The sequence below is a fragment of the Chelonia mydas genome, chromosome 1 (assembly GCF_015237465.2).
Source record: "Chelonia mydas isolate rCheMyd1 chromosome 1, rCheMyd1.pri.v2, whole genome shotgun sequence".
Classification (NCBI taxonomy): Eukaryota; Metazoa; Chordata; order Testudines; family Cheloniidae; genus Chelonia; species Chelonia mydas.
Genome location: NC_057849.1, coordinates 100773908 through 100794486, shown reverse-complemented (window position 1 = coordinate 100794486; position 20579 = coordinate 100773908). Strand labels below are relative to the sequence as shown.

Here is a 20579-nt window from a genome sequence, read left to right as displayed (position 1 = left end):
AAAATGTCCAATTTCACTTTTTTCTTGCTAAACTTCTCCTTTGATTTTTTCCAAGTGTAGGAAGCAACAACTGATCAAACTGAGTAATGCCCTTTCCTGACAGGCAAGTTATTTTTATGCTTATGTTTTTATGGGTATTTTTTAAGCTATGATTTATAAAAATATTGTCTCCACTTCAGAACGACATAAAAAAAATCTGTCAAAGTTACACACTGAACAACTAGTATCATCTGATTTAAGAGTTAAGCTTTTTTGGAGGCAACGTTGATAATAAATTTAGCAATACAGATTTCCACAAATCTCTCAAATTATATTTTACTTTCTCTCCTAGCTATTGAGAAGATATAGTTACACTCACGGTCCTGATGTCAAGCAGCTTAATTTAATTAGCTATTTATTCAGCAAAACACTTACAGCTCTTATTAGGCCAGTGCCAGTTTCCATTGTGCTTAGTCTTGTATCACCAATCTTGATTGCAAGAATCTGAGCTCCAGGAGCCACACCATTTCGTTCTGGCTCTTCTGGAAAATATCCAGCAGCAATACTAGCTACATGTGTCCCATGTGCTCCTGAACAAATTAAACAAAAAGCATATTATTGCATGTACGGAATGTAACACCCTAGTAGAAACCTCAGTTATGCCAATTTAATATGCTATAATCCAATTCATTTTCATTTACTGAGCAATTTATACCATTAAAAAAAGCTTATGCCGAAAGCTAACACCACATGGAATTCAGATTCTTCAGAAGTGTCCTTACTAATTAATTTTGACATCCATATATTCTTTAAATCTTCTGATCATCAATTGTCACCGTCAATTTTGTTTGCACCTTTCACTGTTGATTTTAGAAAGCAAGCTATTATAAAATTAAATATACATGATATTTATATAAACTGCACAAAACTGGGATAAGAGTGCGTGGAGCTGTAATTATAGTGGTGCAATTATCATTTCAAAGGAAATTTGTATAGACAGCCTTCATTATGCCTTGGCAAATCAAAGCAATGGCTAAATTTGTCTAAGATATATATATATATACACACACACACACACACACAGATATTTTCATTTAGAAGCTGCCCTCCATTGGTAACCATTCTTTAATCATGCAAGCTGCAGGGGAAAGCAATTAAATTTAGTCACTCTCTATTTAAAGTCATGCGGAAGCAATTAAGTTTAATAGCCTGATTCTCTTCTCCCTCATACCAGTGAGACTCAGGAATAATTCCACTGAAGTCAATCATGTTTACTTGTAAGAAGCCAGCATTAGCAAGAAGAGTATCAGGACTGCAGTGCATAGAACACCAGCAGGAAACCATCTACTCGTTTATTTTAGCTATTTCAAGGGGATTATTGTGGGGCACCTTTGATAATGATCTATGCATTTATACCATACTCACAAATGTGGCATTTATCTGCCTGATCAGAAAGCTGTACCTCACAAAGGTAGAACTATGCATTTAAGAAAAGATATGTAGCTGCTTGTGCATTAACTGCAGCTTTCAGTATTTTGATTAGCCATTTTATAAAATTCAAAGTAAGATACCTCACCAGCAGTAATTTAAAAAAGCATTTATAATTCATTAAAAATTATCAAAAATGACAAGAGCATATGTCATAAATATAAAGGGAAGGGTAACCATCTTTAAATCCCTCCTGGCCAGAGGAAAAAACCCTTTCACCTGTAAAGGGTTAAGAAGCTCAAGATAACCTCGCTGGCACCTGACCAAAATGACCAATGAGGAGACAAGATACTTTCAAAGCTGGGGGGACCAAAGGGTTCTCTGTCTGTGTGTTTTTTTTTTGCCGGGACCAGAGCAGGAATACAGGTCAGAACTCCTGTAAAGGGCTAATAAACAATCTAGTTAGATATGCGTTAGATTCTGTTTTGTTTAAATGGCTGATAAAATAAGTTGTGCTGAATGGAATGTAGATTCCTGTTTTTGTGTCTTTTTGTAACTTAAGGTTTTGCCTAGAGGGATCCTCTAGGTTTTGAATCTGATTACCCTGTAAGGTATTTAACCATCCTGATTTTACAGAGGTGATTCTTTTACTTTTTCTTCTATTAAAATTCTTCTTTTAAGAACCTGATTGCTTTTTCATTGTTCTGAAGATCCAAGGGTTTGGGTCTGTGTTCACCTATGCAAATTGGTGAGGATTTTTATCAAGCCTTCCCCAGGAAAGGGGGTGTAGGGTTTGGGAGGATTTGGGGGGGGAAAGACGTTTCCAAGCGGGCTCTTTCCCTGTTACATATTTGTTAGACGCTTGGTGGTGGCAGCAATAAAGTCCAGGGGCAAAAGGTAAAATAGTTTGTACCTTGGGCAAGTTTTAACCTAAGCTGGTAAAAATAAGCTTAGGGGGTTTTTCATGCAGGTCCCCACATCTGTACCCTAGAGTTCAGAGTGGGGAAGGAACCTTGACAGCATACATTTTGAAATTAATTTTACAAAGCTTCAACCTGATTTAAGCAATTATTTTTAACCAACATTTTAATCGCCTTAATTTAAAATTGCTTCCCCTCCACACAGTGCAATCCAATGTGGAAATTTAATCACTTACATTTTGACTCAAATGCACTGTGAAAATGAAGCCTACTTTATTTTATGAAAGAGTGGCATCACTTCTGGCTTTCTTGTTGAGATACCTAAATTAGATTTAATTTGCAATTGATTAAAACAAATTACCTCCACTGGTCACAATAGAAAGCAGGTTCCCCTCATCATAAATGTTCACAGAGTAATTCAACATTTCTGTCATGCCAAAAGATCCATATTCTTGTTTCTCTTTGTAGGTTCCCAACACAGTGCACTTAGTGAAGTCGCCACATTCACTTGTATCAATACAGGTTCTGTTGATATAGAAGAGTATAAAATAACCCAGATCAATCTATAGTAAGAACCCCTAACTTGTTCTTTCCCATATAAAATGACCACAGAGTTTATAGATTGCTCTAAATTGTCTAGTTTTTTGTAAGTGATAATGGTCAAAATTTTCAAACCCAAATACCAAAAGTAGGGCTCCTAAATCAATACACACAGGCTATAAGAGTAGCTTGATTGTGGGAAGGTGCTACAACCTATTAACTGCAATGAGATTTGTGGTTACTTAGCAACTCAAGGGGAAGAAAAATGTTTAAAAAAAAAAAGACGCCACTTTCATTCAAATGCCTTAACATTGATTTAAAAGTCAAACTTTAGGCACACATTTTAGAACTCTGGCCACTGTACACAGCTTTATGTATTTAATGACTTCATGTAAAATTTACTATCCACAAAGAAAAACGTGACTTCAGAAATTTCAAGTTACAACACTAGCTAATAACTACTGGCAAAATGTTTGAATACTTGGCTAAATCATGACAAAAATACTAAAACACAAGACGCTCTGCTAGATCCCCCCTCAGCTTTCAACAGGACGCTGCATGGGCTCAGGAGTATGCACGAAAAGTCCTGATTCAGGATCAGGACCTACATTCCTAAAACTGAAATCCTGCTAAATGTAGAAATGCTTTTTACAACATCTTTTCAGTAAAAACTTCATTACATAAATGCTTTTACAAGGTGATCATCAATAACTACTACTATTTTACAGCAAAGCAGAATACAGTTTGAACCAGTGCTTTAAAGCATGCAAAAATTCAAGCATTTTAGTTAGAAGCAAAAGCAAAAGAGTTTACCTCCAGGTCTCACCATCATGCCATACTAAGCAATCATATACAGGACCAGGATCATTGTATTTTTTCTCCAAAGAATTCAACAGTTCTACTTGACTCTGAAATTCTTCCTTCATTAATTTAGTTGCCTTAAAAAAAAAAAAAAAAAAAAGACTCACAATACATCGTTATTTTCATACTTTTAGCAACACACACAGAGGCAAGTTGTGCAACAAACTGCTTTCCTATTAAAAAAATCCATATGACCTGATCTGTCTAGAAAAGTTCCTAACGTGTTTATGTATAATGTGCTACCTAAGCATTAAAAAAAACATAAGAAACATCAAGTTACGCATGTGTCATGATTTTCAGATATTGTTGTGGAGATTCTTTTTAGTTTCCTATGCAGAAGTGGTTAAGTACTGTAGAGTTTATAGAAAAATGCTGGTATCAATTTATAGATTAAACAAAATAATCTCTAACCAAATAGATATTTATGACCTTTTAACAAGGATACCCTTCTCTGTTTAAGCTACTTTTTATGTAAGCAATGTTAAGATAGAATATATATATATTCTAACATATACATTTAAAAACTAGAGTTCTGTCTGTATATATAATGTCTTGGCTGGGTGCCAGAATAGAACAGAAATGAAAAGAGGAGGTAGGAATGATTAGCAAGAACTATTTCCTATATTTTACAGAAATCCAAGATGTGTGGGCACAACCCACAAACCCAGCGAACAACTGGTAAGCCTCCTTCAAGACCTACCAGCCTTAGCAGTATCTTACAGATTTAGAAAAAATATGAAACATGGAAGATGCTACATGACTTGATACACTCCTTAAGAAGTAATAAATGCCCTTCATGGAAGGTACAAACAAGTAACATTTGAAAATTTAAGATGTGTGGTCCTCAACAATGGCTACCAATGCTTCTGCAAATGAATACAATGTAAGTATTTTATCCTAGGTCCTTTATTCATAATATTTCTGATTCCTGTATTCTTAAGACACAGTGGCCTGAAGACTGATGGAATCAGAATACATCGGAATTAATATGCAGACAACTCGAGTGCCTTAAAGGGCTGATAGCACTTAGCTTTATTGCCCTTTCCTTCAACTGAGATGATAGAGAATTTAAATGAAAGCTACATTAACATTTAGAATTTATTTTAAGTTGAAACTGTAACAGATCACTGACAGAGGAGAGACAATATTATTTAAAGAGAATGGAACCTTTTCACTAAAAAGTGAAAGGAATTTGATAAAATGAAGATAATATTCAAGATCAAATAAGCGTTCACGTACCCATTCTATATCCTGACTTCAGAACAAGATGCATTGACATTCACTCAATTTGTCTGTTAAAATAACCTTGTCTCTCTAATCATCAAATAGAGCTTTTTTAAAGTCTCTTGAGCAAGTGATTTCTATATAAAAAGTTGTTTAAAAAACTAATACAAACTTGTGAGGGAGAGCTGTGAACTGCATCAAACTCATCTAGTTTCCTACAAGCTTCTGCTAGTAGAAGCCTGTGAACAGGATCCCATTGTTTTTCCTTGCGTTCTTTCTGTAATACAAAAAGAAATTCCTCAATACATTAGTTTGCGTAAGAGGCACTTGTACCTTTTATGACACTACATCTTTTAAATCATTTGGCAATCCTGATTTGGGACATGATAACTATAGCACAAACAAAAACCTTGTTATATCAGCAAAGCATTAAAAGAAAAATCTGCACTATAGGAATTTACAAGCCATAGTTTTCTAACAAAACCAAAAAAGCAGAGTTAAAATATCATAATATGAATACAAAATGGAAGTAAAAAATAAATTACCTGAATCCTCTCCTTAAGAGCTTTTGGATAGAAATCATAGCCATTTTTTATGCCAATGTGATACTTGCCTGAAGGATTTACCCAATTTGTTGGAATCTAGAAAGCAGATAAAATTCAGAAATAGAAACGTTTCTTGCTCTCGACAGGCATTGCACACTAAATGTTAAAGTGTTCTATATAAAACAAATACATGGCTAAGCAGATTTGTAACGGTTTCAGTTTGTAAAGGTCATTGGTTCAAGTCCAGACTTGGAGAACAGTAAATACCAACTTCTGCGGGATGAGGTAACCGTCTCAATCCAGTTCCTAGTGAAATGACATTACAACACCCGGCACTATATAGTTGGGAGTATCAAAGGGCCAGATATGATAAAGGTATGGAGAATGAGTTGATCTCTCTAGCTCTAAGAAACACTGCCTAAGCAGATTTTTGTTTGTTTGTTTTTAAATAAAACAGGTCTGCTTACCATGGCAAGTGGTAGTAAACAGCACAAGGAAAAAATTCAACTTAATCTTCTGTTGCTGTTTGACTCTTAAAGGTGAATCAAGCTCACTGGCCCTATAGCTAGAAGATCATGAGGTCAGAGGCCAACAGCCTCACACAGTAGGGGAAAGCTAACGGGACAAGGATTCCATGTACAATCACGAAAAGACAAAGCACAGGAAGCTCCAAGGGGTTGACAGAATCAGATAGTTTCAACCCCTCCTACTGACTGTCCCTCTACAAGGCTATCAATGTGGCAACAACAGCAACAGTCCCAGACATCTAAGATCATTGTTAAGATTTACCATCTCAACCAGCTGCCTTCCACAAAACCATTTTCAGACCTCCCAGATGCTGTTAACATTGAGGCAACGGGATGGCTGTAAACAGCTTCTCCCTCTGTTCCACCCCCGCCACTCCAAGACTCCTCAGTCACCTGCTGGAGCAGATCATATTCTGTCTTAATCATATCAATTTTTAATATGATGGTTCTTCCTGCATTTTACACAGTTTTACCCCAAAGAACTTACAATCTAAATAGATAAATCAGACAAAGGATGGGGGAAGGGATATAACATACAAGAAGAGTATACAACGTGACAGTCTGTAGGATTTCACTAGAAGGGGATAATTTACGCAGACAGAAAAGGAAAAGGAGAGGTGCCATTAAATTTGACACCAGAAAAAAAAACAAAACCGACAGCAACAATACAGAAATGCTTACCTTCAGAGTTCTTCCCGAAAGACCTATAATTTCTCCATCTTTGGGTTCTACTATGGTAGACGTGTTTACATCACCACTACCTGTTGTATCAATTATATCAATTATTTTAGGTTTCCCATCAGTTGTAGTCTGAAAACATAAGAAAATGATTTGAGATAAATATGTGGCTGTCAGAGCTGCATTTTTAAAATAAACACCCAAAAAACTATACAAAACCATGAACTTATAAATTTATATAATTAAAAAAAAAATTCTACCCCAACATCTAGGAGCCCCTGCCATTTCATTGCCCACCTCCCCACCCCCACCCAAAACAGTTTCATATTATTTTTAATGTTATTATAATGGCATGGGATTGCCACTATAGTTAAGGTTGCATCACAACATCTAAGTCCTCTAAAATCAACAGGTTTAGGGGAAGTTTACACTACAAAATTAAGTGGACCTAAGTTACTTTGATGTACAGCCACTGCAGTAATTAAATTGCTTTTGCATGTCCCCACTACGTTCCATGTACTGGCGGTGCGTGTCATCACTACTAGCACTTGCACCGATGCAAAGAGCAGTGCACCATGGGTAGCTATCCTCCTGTCCAACTTGCCACCATCTGGCACAGGGTGTTTTGGGAAGGGCTTCCACCGCCTCATCTGGGTAAACGAGTCACGCAGGGGTGACTGGGAACATGATTTCAATGTCTCGTGATGTAGTTTTCTCCGTCCCATAATTTTATCTGCATCCCATAACATTTTGTGCCTCTTTTCAAAAGCCCTGCAAACCCATGCGTCTTCCGTCTGTGTGAGAGGCATGGATACTGTACAGCTCTCCCCTACTGCAATGAGCATTGTGAGCACACGATGCCTGATCCTGCAGTATTTGCAGAGCCCCAAGAGGAGGCACGGGGAACATGAAGATTCCTTGGAAGCTAGATTGCTGAGAGGCATAGAAAGAAACAATTCAAAGTTGTTGGTGGCATTCATGGAGTAGCTGCAGACCTCACAGTGCTGATTCTGAGCCCAAGAAATAAGCATTGATTGGTGGGATCACATCATTATGCAGGTATGGGATGACAAGCAGTGGCTGCAGAACTTTTGGATGCACAAAGCCATATTCCTGGATGCGTGCGTGAAGCTTGCCACAGCCATTAAGCACAGCAACACCAAAATAAGATCTGCACAGACAGTGGTGAAACGAGCGGCAATCGCTATGTGGAAGCTTGTAATACCAGATTGCTATTAATCAGTTGAAAATTAGTTTGGAGTTGGGAAATCCACCGTGGGGTTGCTGTAATGCAAACGTGCAGGCCATTAAAGCACATCCTGCTACTGTGACTCTCGGCAATGTGCAGGACATAGTGCATAGTTTTGCAACAATAGAGGTCCTGAACTGAAGCGGGGTGATGTATGCCATTTCTCTCTCTATTTTGGCCACCGGACCACCATGCCACAGTGTGCATCAACAGAAAGGGCTACTTTTCTATGGTATTGCAAGTGCTGATGAATCACCAGGGACATTTTGCCAACATCAACGGGGGTTGGTCAGGGACCGTGCATGACGCACGCATCTTTAAGAACATAGGCCTGTTCAGAAAGCTGCAAGCAGCAACTCTCTTTCCAGAGCAGAGGATTGCCATTGGGGATGTTGAAATGTCAACAGTGATCCTGGGAGACCCAGTCTGCCCCTTACTCCCGGGACTCATGAATCCGTACACCAGCCACCTCGACAGCTGCAATAAAAGTGTTTCAGCTACAAGTTCAACAGGTGCAGAATGACAACTGAACATGCCTTTGGCCATTTGAAAGGACACTGGTGCTGCCTATTCATGAGATTAGACCTCAGTTAAAAAAAAAAAAATCCCAATGATTACAGCTGCCTGCTGTGTGCTTTATAATATCTGTGAAGCAAAGGGGGGGGAAAAGTTTTCCACCTCAGTGGAGGCAGAATGGCTTTCTGCTGATTTTGAGCTGCCACATACGAGGACATAAGAGCTCAATGGGAGCTATTTGGCTCCGGGAAGCTTTGAAAGACCATTTTAATAGCGAGTCACGGTAACGAGTGTTGCTGTAGTGTGCTCTGCTTGGCATTGTTTTTTTGCATCCTAGTATGAAGCTGTGTGTATTAATAGAACATTGCAAATGCACCGATTGCTATTATCTGTGAATGACGTCAGCCCCAGCCAGCGTATATTGAGAATAAAGATGAATTAAGTTTCCATAAATAGGCTTTTATTCCAAACCCATGTTAATGCATATTTATAACTGAATGAAACTTTATAAATATGGGGAAAGAACCTTTGAAGGGGAAAGAACAGTCATTTCCATTTCTCAACACATACACCAACCGTGTCTCTCGGGTCAGCGTATGTGTGGCTGCCTGTTCTCTCCCCCTGGGTGGAGTGGTAGGGGATAGTGCAGCGGCCCTGGATGCCAAGAGGAATGGGGGGGTGTGTGTCCCCGTACGGAGGTCCCAGAATGCAGTTCTCTATGGGCTGCAGACGGAGACAAGCATGAGTCTGCTGAACATGAAGATCAACAGGAGTCTCCAGCATGTCTGCCACTTGAGAAATGTTAGCATCTCCTGCAGCACGTCCCGGCAAGAATGACATTTTAATGTAGATGCTTATAGAGTTAGGTCGACATAAGCTCTCCTTTTCCTGTGCTTTTCTTCTCTCCACTTTATCTTTGTCCATTCTGTCCACCAGGGTGATTCTCCAAGACTAGTGGTTAGTATCTGAAGCACCAGAGGCTTGCCAGATCTCTTGGAACAGGTCATCCGACATCCTCTTCCTTATCCTCCTTAAATGGCTGAGCCGCTCCACTGGTGTGGACAGAGAGACCCTCAAGGCCACATTTCCATCTGCAAAAGATATAATAGTACCTATATGCATTGTGAGTGTATTCACAAGGTAAATGGAAACTTGGTATACTGAACTCACTCCCCTTAATCCACACAAGTTGCAAGCGCTACATTCTCACTTCTTGAGATTCATAGAGCACGGCAGCAGAGTCAGCCAAGGTGAATAGGGCCTGGGGGAGAGTTGGGACAATAAGAAGGGGATAGCTCAAGGGCATGAGTATACGAATACAGGACAACTGAATTGAATGCAGGCACCGTTTTCCAGAGGTGGTGATGATTTTAGCTGATATTTCATTCCTGAAAGGGAATAGCTCCTGCAGGTGTCCAGCTGCACACTGGTCCGTATGCTTCTAGCCTTTGTGCTGCAATGGTACTTGCTGAAGTAATTGCTGAGTGGCATGGGAAAGTGTCCTACTGCGGCAGAAGTAGTAAGGCATCTCTCCCCAGAAACTTTTGGCAGAGGATTGCAAACTACCTTCAGGAAAGTCTCCTCGATAGCTCTATGAAGGATTCATGGGACATCCTGGTGCATCTCTGTTCTGCAGTGCCCCCCCTGCCTAACTGTATAGGGGAATGAGAAGTAGATAGCAACTCTACCTCTACTGGTTGAGTCACTATCTCTTCTAGCATAAGTAAAAAGAGTAAAAGAACAGATGTGTCCTTGCAATATCAACAAAAACTCCATATTTACCAGAGATTCCTTCTCCATGCATTAGGCTCACCCATGCTGGACTGTAGGGACTGGCTCGACTGTCCAGAAATCAAAAACAGGTCCTGGCTTGCTGTGTCACTGGATCCCCTAGTCGCCTGTTCCCCATATTCCTCCTTCTCTTTGTCACTGTTCATAGTGGAGGCCTGTGACTCCCGCTCTCCCAAAGCATCCACAGGACTTTTGGGGGTAGTGGTGGGGTCTTTGGCGAGGAGGGCATGCAGCTCTTTGTAAAAACAGCTGCAGCTCTGAACTAGAGCAACTGTTAGCCCCCCTTGCCTTCTGATACGCCTGCTGCAGGTCCTTGGCTTTCACGCAGCACTCTCTCAGGGATCTTCTCTTCCATGCCCCAAGCGATCTGCTTGTAGATATCGACATTTATACGGCTCAATTGGAGCTGTCCCTGCACACCCTCTTCTCTCCACAGACCTCGGAGACCCATGACCTCTTGCATACTCCAGGAAGGAGCTTGTCTTCAGCATGTAGCTGGCACAATCAGCTGGGCAGTCAATAGGTGAGCTCTCCATGCCAAGCATAGAGGAAATGGAATCGAAAAATTCACAGGATTTAGAGGAGAGGGGAGTATACCTGTGTACCTGGTCACTGGGCAGCAGAGCTCAAAACGGTGACCAGAGCGGTCAAGGTGAGGCATTGCGAGACACCTCCTGCAGGCTATGAAAGACAACGTAAGTAATGCAGTGTCTACACTGACACTGCGTCGACCTAAGCACTCTGCCTCTCACGGAGGGGGAGTTAAGTCGGCATAGCAGGCACGTTATACCGACAGGAGTGACATTTTAATGTAGATGCTTATAGAGTTAGGTCGACATAAGCTGCCTTGCATCAACCTAACTCTGTAGTGTACACTAGGCCTTCATCAGATTTCTTTGAAATTTAGTCTGCCCTAGGAAGGTGCAGGATAGCTCCAGTGACCCAAATTTTGAGTAATCTGAACCAGGGGTTCCAGAGATATAAGCCCCCAAAAAACAGCAATTAAAAAAACAAAAACATTTCTAGGTGGGGTTGAAGATGTGGTTAAAATAGTCTCAGCATCTGTCAAGTTTTATTCAAAGTAGTGCATGGCACCACTAAATCTTAGTGGGGCCCAAATGGAGAACAGTATGTAGGAAAATGTACTGTTTTATAGTGTTGGTATGCCAATATAGAAAAAATGGCTACAGAGTTTCTATTCCTGCCATTTTATGTGCTTTAAAGCTCAAATCTTATAAGTGCTCTAAAAACCTAAATGGTTAGTCGGATAGTTTTGAAATTTGGTGAGCCTCATTGGGCACAAGGTGGCATTAGTGGTCCAAATGGGTCATTTGACTAAGAGGTTCCAGAACTATATTTCCCGCCATCCCCACCAAAAACAGTTTACTTCTGCTGCCTAGTATTGTTAAACTGAGCAGTACTAATGACTGGATCAATTACAGACCTCTCCATTCAATCAACATAACTAAGGATAAGTTAATCACAAGTGCCACCTAAGGCAAACGGACTTCTGAACGGAGTGGCTGGAAGTTGCTGCAATTTGAGAGTCATGGGTAACAATTTCATTTTTGGGAGAATTCAATCAAAGTATTGGGGACGAGGGTGGAATCAGACATGTAAACACTTCCTGGGAGAGGAGTGGTATTAGAAGTGAGGTGGGAGGGGTGACAGGGGAAGAGGGGTTTGGGATTGCAGTGAGGGGAGGGTTATGGGAAGGGTGGATGGAAGTATGGCACTTCACCAGCTCTGCCAGTGCACTCCACCCAGGAATCCTACAGTTGCTGAAATGTACAAGCTCTTCACCTCCTTTTACAACCCATCCACCCACAAAATCCCATCTAACTCTATTAAAGGACAAAAAGGAAAAAAAAGCTTGTACATTTCAGCAGCTGTGGGACTGGCAGTGTAAAGGCATGTTAACATAGCATACTGGGGCACTGCTGAAAGAGGATAGAGTTAAAAGATTGCATGGGCAAGGTAAACTCTGCATTTCCTGGTTTTTAGAAGTTTGAGTTTTGCTCAGTTCAGTTCTGCAAGGGGCCAGCATATCACCATATAACCTTAACTCTGCATTAATACAGGTTATTGACATTGACTAACTATGGATTTATGCTGAAATGACAGCAACATGTGTTTATTTTGTCAGCCCTGTATAAAACAATTACCCGATTTTTGGAAAAGGACTTATGGTGCAAAAGCCTTAAAAAAAAAAAATTAGTTACACTAGTAATGCTCAGAGTCCCAAATTCAGTGCAGAATCACATATACTTATTTCCCAATTACTCAAACACCACCACTTGCATTTTCTAAGGAGGAAATATCAGTCTGTCCCTCATTAACAACCCCCTCCACACCACTTACAAAAAAATGACAAACTCACAGCTCCCCCAAATCATACAGAAGAATGAAACAGACTAGGATATGTTATTTGCATACTACTGCTCCTGCCATGTCCTACAGTACCATAGGCATGATCCTTGAGAACATATACAGAGAAAGGACAGGAAGGAGAAAGAGGGAGTAGAAACAAAGCAGTGAGGAAGTGGGTTATACTGGTTGCTTAGTGACAGCACACAGTTCAATACCAAGCTTGGTTTTTTCCACTGGTTCCAGAAGAAATTGGGAGTACCACCATGCTGTCTTCTGTTATCTTAAACCAAGTTATTTCGAACAAAGACTCTTTCATAAAGTACTAACACCTGTATTGCTATACAAATACTATGGAAGGAGTGTATTTTTTTCCAGGTGGGTGGGAAGATTGACTGGTTGGGAAGAGCGTATCTTAACTTACTTAGAATTCATCTCAAGCTAAATGAAGAAACAGTATTATTGGGTTTAGAAGGTCACCACTATCAGCCCTCCTCAATAAGGAGAGTTCTTGCATTGCCTGTTGTTAAGGAAAACGTAAGGAAAGTTGTTCCCTAAAAATTTAAAGGCAATAATATAATATCTACGCCCACAATCCTGCAATGTGAAGCTCCTGATGGATACCCTTTCACTTCAATAGCACTCCGAATGGGCACAGGGTTCCCCACTATGAATCCAGTTGAAGTAACTGAGTCTGGGTACTTAAATTAATTCACAATCCCTTTGTAGCTGCCAAACAAACATGAAGTTGGCCATGCATTTATCATGCCTCAAAAGAGTAAGATCCAATATTTATGCTGCTTGCATAGAAATGCATATTTCAGAGTGACTCAGGTTAATGAAAATCCATGAAGAGAATAGGCAGGATATTGACTCTTGTCTGACAGATAAGCAGGACTGTTTTGAAGAGGTGTAATGAGGAATTGCTCGAAATACTGAAGCTAACAGCAATGACATTGACTCTGTACATAGGAATTCATGTTCAATTGCTGAAGTCCGGAAGATTATAAAAAAGTTTACTGAACTGCAATTACGTAATAGCAAAAATGTGTTCCAAAAGAGTTATGAGTAGGCTTTAGCAGCACCATTTTCTAGCATTTGTGAATGATCCCTATAGGTACAAGTTCCCACTTACAACAGAAGAACCAACAGTTACTCTTGAATAGGTAGAAGAGTTTTATGCTGGAAACAGATTTCCACCTACAGCAAATCAACTGGAAACCAAGTCAAGTTTTCCAGTGAATACTAAAAACGTAAAGGTTATCCACTGATGGAATCGTAAAAGAGCGTTCTGGAAAAAAACAAGGATAAGAATATTGTTATGCAAAACAAAGCACACCGGATCTTTTATAGGAGTGAATGCAAACACGCCGTATTTATTGAAAATTCAACAGTTAGCATATGCTTTTCAGTCATATCATGCACACAGTCCTGCCACTTAATGTTTTTATAGTTACCAGTCTGTTGTAGCTTGAGTCAATCTAATAGCCAGTTAGACTGAACACGAGTGAGGAGCTGGGTTCTGTCGGTCGTGATCCAGTGTGAGGTTTTGCATGACTGAACCCAGAGTTCCACGGCAAAACACCCCATCTTTATAGTTGTAAATTCCCTTTTGAATCATTAGTCCTTAAGTGGTGTTAATCTTGGGGTTTTCTGCTGTTATCATTTGATGGTTATTGTCCGGCTTCCCATCATTATCTCCTATTTGTTGTCTCGCCTTCGGTGGTGCCTGCCTCACCTCTGAGGTCCTCAATGCTGCTAACATGTTTAGCATCGGATACAATGGATGTTTTCTGATTGTCTCCTGGTGTTTCCAAGTCTCTCACTTTTTCTTGACCATCTGGACATTTCTGATGGCTTTCACACCTTATCTTTTCCTGATGCATGCATTCCTCATTCACACAAACAATCTCTCACAGAGAAGACAGCAGTATTTTATATTCAGCAGAATACATTCTAAATTAAACTTCACTAAATCTTGTGGTCAAAACAGTTTACATTGTGGCTCAGGCCTTTAACATTCCTTTAACCTAATTAACATAAAAAGAAAAGGAGTACTTGTGGCACCTTCATCACTTTATCCGATGAAGTGAGCTGTAGCTCAGGAAAGCTTATGCTCAAATAAATCGGTTAGTCTCTAAGGTGCCACAAGTACTCCTTTTCTTTTTGCGAATACAGACTAACACGGCTGCTACTCTGAAACCTAATTAACATAGACACAATACAAGATCCTGTCTTTTACTCACTAAACCTTAAAACAAAGAGATGTATATTTAATTAGAGTGCCTAATTTGTAATACATACAGGAAACCATAGTAGACATTATAGCTTATCCTAAAACAAAAGGGTGCCCATAATCAGTCATAAGGATTGTTCTGGTCTGTCCCTGCCTTAACGTCAGTACAGACCCTGGCAGTCTGTCAGATGCATTTCTACCAATGTCCCAGAGGGTCATTCTTAAAATGAAATCAAGACATACATTAGTACCTCTATTCTTATAGTATAATTATAAAATCCTGCTCCTACAATATAAGCCATGCTTATTCCCTCCAGAACAGGGAGTTATGTTGCAACTGATAGCCAGTACAGGAATTTGAGTAGCAATGGTCTTGTGGCACTTGGGGAAAGCTTCACCTGCCAGAAGAAATGTGTAACCCACACTTACAGTGTGGCTCTCTGACCTCTAGTTGAGGAATGACAGTATTTATGAGAAAGTAGGATTTTTACACTAATAGATCTGGGTTTTTCAGCTCAGGCAGCAAAGGCTCAGAGTTTCAAATCCAGAGGCTCTGAGTTCAAGCCCCACTGCCCATGACCCAGCTAGGGGATTCATGCTACTTTCATGCTCAAGTAATGTCTCAAGTATTAACTACCTATGCATTCTTCTGCTGGAATCAACTGAGCATTTTCTTTGAATGCACTAGGAAAAAGAAAGGTTAGAAACTACAAGGCAACAGCTGGGCCTTCAGAACTAGCTTTTAAATGAAGGATTTGAATTCTGAAAGCAATTTCAGTGAGTCTGAATTATAAGACTCAGTGGTAACTGGCTTTTTTTTAAATGGATTGCAATTATATTTTAAATACTGCATTATAAAATTTATATTGAGGTGATAATGTTTGGGAATTCATGTGTGTAAAACAAAGTTTCCCAAATTTGGTCTATTTATTTTAATGAAGTTATTTATAACTTTTCAGCATAAGAGAAATAATTTTGCTGCATGATGACAAAGATTTCTATGCCATTTTGAATTTGTAAGAGAAAACAAAAATACAATTTTATTATTTAATATTTTGTTCTTTGCCTACAGCAGTCAGGTTATTTTATTTGAATTTTATCAATCAGCAATGGCACTGAAGAGTTTATAAAAACATTTATAGTGTTGTTCATTTTATATTTTAATCTAAAATTGCAACAGCACAAATCTTCAAGTTAAGTTGAAGCTTGATAAAACTGTTTTAAATCTATTATTTTTAACTCGACCAATATAACTGGTTTAAATGAGTCTATGAATGGGGGTGGTGGTGTTATGTAGGTGGTTATAGGTTTAAAAAAAAAAAAAAAAAACCTGGGCTGGCTAGGTTCTTGTCAATCCATCAGGCATTTTGTTACACAGTAAGTCAATACAAACTGATTGCTCTTGCCAAATATAATTACTTTGGAAAAAGCAGTATATTTATGTTGTGACAATTAAACCCTGGGTTATTTTACAGCACCTGAAAGTGTTCAGGTCACTTTACAAAATTATAAGCTCTTTGGAGCAGAGACTGTCTTTTTTAATCGAACTTGAAACATGACAAGACAAGTAAAGGTAACAAACAATACGCAGAGAATGGGGTGGGGAACAAGTTTATGGAGTTACCCAATTTAAGCATCTGTACATCTTGAGGTCTCACTCAATTAACTGTTTTGTTTTTTATTATTGAGCACATGAAAAATCATGACAGAAGTGTGTACTAATGAGGAATTTGAATGAGGGTAGTGACTTGGTGGATATCAGTGGAATTGGTAATATATTCCATACATAGGGGTGCAATGGAGGGAAAAAAAACCCCAACATTGTCATGGGAGCATCAGACTAACAGGGCACCAAAACTAGCATCAACAGCAGGAGTGGAAGGCATCATGATGAGACAAGGTGAGGGTGGTAGGCAGTGCTATATAGCACCCTCAAGGAAAAGACAAGAAGTTTGCACTCAGTGCAGTGAAGAAGGGGAGCCAATGGAGAATTAAAGGTTGGAGAGAGAAGGATATTGTCAGATCAAGTAGTGAAAAAATTAGTAGTCTCATTTTGGGTGGATAGGAGTGGAAGGAAAGAGGAGAATGTGGATATCAGAGGGCTCGTCTTTATTCAAACAGCTGTGCAGATTTGAGCTAGCTGGCATGATGCTGTCCACCACCTCTCACAAGCGACTTTAATGACTTGATGCCAAATCTCGGACTCTCTGCTCAACCGTGACTTCTCACTGCTTTTAACACTTATCTTGTCATCACTGGGCTTTCTAGTGCTCCACCCGCTCTGGTCATTCTTTCAGTGTCTTGTTGTGGGGTCCTCTTCTCTGCCCACCTTTCCATGGAGTTTCCAAAGTCTTGCATCTTTGGCCCCCTCCTCTTCTTACTTTATACCTCTTCAGTGATCAGATCTGCTCACATGGCTTCAGCTACCATGTTTACGTGGATAACTCAAATCTTTCTTTCCAATCCTGACCCAGCTCTCAGTCCAATCCTACATCTCAGCCTGTCTCCATGGCATCTCCTTCTTGATAGCACACCATCAAATTAACACATGGGCAAAAAGATCTTATCCTTTCTCCTAAACCCTTTGTCATCACCAAAAGCACCAATCTCCATGTTATGAGATTTGCCTGGGCTACTCCAACCTCGTCCTACCTAAAGCCACAGAGAGGCTCATGTTTTGAATGAACTGAGGCTAAGGGCATCTTCCTTGACCATCACTCTCGCCATTTAATCCCTCTGAATTCCACCGCTATGGAGGTGGGATGGGGAGGCAAAGTTCAAGCTCCTCGTTCTCACCTTCAAGGCCCTTCAGAGCTCTTCATCTTCCTATTTCGGGTCACGTTTCTTTCCATGTTATCCACGTTTGCCGCGTAAGTTCAAGAACATCCTTCCCCCAGCTCTGGGGCCAGTGAGGCGCCGGTAGCCTGCAGCTGCTTCTCACCCCGACCCCTCCAGCCTACACGAGCCGCCAAGCCCGGAGTCCAGCAAGTCCCTGCGGCGCCTCGCTGCCCCAATCTCCTCCGCCCGGCGCCGTCCCCGGCCCGCCCCGGGCTCCTCTGCCCCGCTCCTTTACAACGCCCCGCCCAGGAACCGCTCAGCCCGACCGTCCCTCCCCCGCGGAGAGGCGACCGGGACAAGGCCCAGGAGCTCCCCGCGCGGGCGGTGACCCAGCGCCGCGGCCCCGCCGGGTACCTGCATGCCGGGCGCGCCGGGATCCACGCCGGTGTCCAGCACGGCCAGCAGCACCCCGCGCCCGTCGTACTCCGGGTAGCGGCCGAGGAAGGAGGCGGCGCCCGTCTCTTTCTTGGGCAAGAGCCCGTGGAAGGGGAACGGCTCGTCCGCGGCGGCCGCCATGATAGCGGCAGGGGACAGAGCGCCGCCTGGGACCCACCAAGCGACGGGCGGACAGCGGCTGAGGGGCGGGAAGGCGCACGCGTCCACCCAGCCAATCGCCGGCCCGCATGCCCGCGCCTTCTAGAGCTCCACGGCGCATGGGCTATACCAGCCAATAGGACGGCGAAACGCAATTACGCGCGCGCCGGAGTTGGGGTGGGGGGGTGAATGCGTCTAACTAGCCAATAAGGCAACAGGACACGCGACTTGACGCGCCGGAACTCGAGTTCCGTTTGGTTCCGTAAGGAAACTTGCGCCGAATCGGCCAGGCTTAAAGAAACAGGCACCTATTTCCTTCTGTCTCCCGCCCCGCTGGTCATTATCCCAGCCTTTCCTGCTGTGCGGCCCCTTTAATGGCCCTCAGGGGAGAAGGCTCCACGGGCCTGGTTCCGGGCCCCTCAGGCTGCGATGCCAGCCTTACAGCCGGGCCCCTGCTCAGGCCGGGGCGGCCACGGCGAGCCCGCTGCAGTCGCAGAGCTGGGGAGGGCCCGGCCCCAGCCCCGAGAAGCGCAGGGGCTGGGCTGAGCGAGGACGCGCCCGCTGCAGCCTGCACAGTCCTGACAGAACAGCGCCCGCTGGAGCCAGCGCCCGCGACGCGTTCCGAAGGGCTGCGTGCAGAGCGCAGCTGGTGCCGGGCCCCTCGCCGTGTGCCCAGCGGCAGGGGGCCTCGGTGCCGCTCTTCATGCACAGCACACAACCCCTGCACGCAGATAGTTAAGTCCAAAGCAACAAAGTGGCAGATGAAATTCAGTGTTGATAAATGCAAAAGTAAGCCAGGCTGGAAAACACAATCCCTCACGAAAGCTCATGCTCAAATAAATTGGTTAGTCTCTGAGGTGCCACAAGTCCTCCTTTTCCTTTTGCGAATACAGACTAACACGACTGTTACTCTGAATCCCAAGAATATAAACATGACAGTGGGGGTCTATAGTCGCTGTGACCGCTCAAGAAAGAGATCTTGGGGTAATTGTGGATAGTTCGCTGAAAACATCTGCACGGTGTGCAGTGGCAGCAAAAACCCTAGCAGCTTGTTAGGAACTATTAAGAAAGGGATAGATAATAAGAGAAAATATCATAATGCCACTGTATAAATCCACGGTACGCTCAGACCTTGAAAACTGCATGCATCTCAAAAATATATATATCTTAGGATTCGAAAAGGTACAGAGAAGGGCAACAAATATGATTAAGCGTTTGGAACAGCTTCCACGTGAGGAGAGATTAAAAAGACTAGAATTTTTCACTTTGGAAAAGAGATGACTAAGGGGGGATATGATAGAGATCTATAAAATCCCGAATGGTGTGGAGAAAGTGAATAAGGAAGTGTTATTTACTCTTTCACATAACACAAGAACAAGGGGTCACCAGTGATGAGCTGCCAAAATCTTAACAACGGGTTCCTGTCTCACCCCATGAGGGGGTCGTTGCGCACCCCCGCCCCTTGGGACTCCTGCCCCATCCAACCCCCCGCATTCCTTGATGCCCCCCCAGGACCCCTGCCCCATCCACCCCCTCCCCGTCCCCTGACTGCCCCCAGAACTGGGCAGGAGGGTCTCCTGGGCCACCGTAGTGGGTGCCCACCCCATCCATAAGAGCCAGAGGCACCTGCCGGGGGGCAAGGTGGGGAGTCCCGATGGTGCTTACCTGGGGCAGCTCCCAGGAAGCATCCGGCAGGTCCCTCTGGCTCCTAGGGGCGGGGGAGCGTAGCTAGGGGGGGAGCAGAGGGAGCTGCCGCTCCCCACACTGATCACATCAAAAGTGGTGCTTTAGGCGCAGACAACCGGTTCTAAAAATGCTTCTAAATTTAACCGGCCAAAAGTGGCGCCTTAGGCGCCGACTCCATGGGTGCTCCAGGGCTGAAGCACCCAAGGGGAAAATTTGGTGGGCTCAGAGCACCCACTGGCAGCTCCACACCCGGCTCCAGCTCACCTCCACTCCGCCTCCTCCCCTGAACCCACCGCCCTGCTCTGCTTCTCCACGCCCCCCCTTGCCGGCTTCCCGCAAATCAGCTGTTCGGCGGGAAGCCGGGGAGGGCTGAGAAGCAGGCCGCGGCTTCCCGCTCAGGCCGAGGGTGGCGGAGGTGAGCTGGGGTGGGGAGTGGTTCCCCTGCAAACCCCCCCCCCCCCGGGTTACCTGCTGCAGCGCGGGCGGCCCTCCTCGCACCCCCTCCACCCCCCGCCCGCCCGAGCTCACCTCCACTCTGCCTCCCTGGGCCTAAGCGGGAAGCCGCGGCTTGCTTCTCAGCCTGCCCCGGCTTCCTGCGCAAACAGCTAATTCACGGGAAGCCTGGGGGGGCAGAGAAGCAGAGCAGGGCGACGCGTTCAG

At 42.9% G+C, this 20579-nt stretch overlaps 1 protein-coding gene across 4 annotated transcripts in view; it reads right to left on the bottom strand.

The window, feature by feature from the left end:
* Window positions 1-18469, bottom strand: part of TPP2 (tripeptidyl peptidase 2) — an 80680-nt gene extending 62211 nt beyond the window's left edge. For 3 of the 4 annotated variants that reach the window (XM_007066240.4, XM_037896462.2, XM_037896468.2), the window contains exons 1-7: window positions 18054-18469; window positions 6706-6834; window positions 5498-5593; window positions 5125-5229; window positions 3681-3805; window positions 2689-2852; window positions 415-569 (exon numbers count right to left, since the gene is read on the bottom strand). In XM_007066240.4, coding sequence (XP_007066302.2) covers window positions 415-569; window positions 2689-2852; window positions 3681-3805; window positions 5125-5229; window positions 5498-5593; window positions 6706-6834; window positions 18054-18215 — 936 coding nt within the window. In that variant the 5' untranslated portion in view covers window positions 18216-18469. The remainder of the gene's footprint in view (window positions 1-414; window positions 570-2688; window positions 2853-3680; window positions 3806-5124; window positions 5230-5497; window positions 5594-6705; window positions 6835-18053) is intronic. The other variant, XM_037896460.2, reaches the window with a different exon arrangement.
* Between the last annotated feature and the right edge of the window lie 2110 nt (window positions 18470-20579).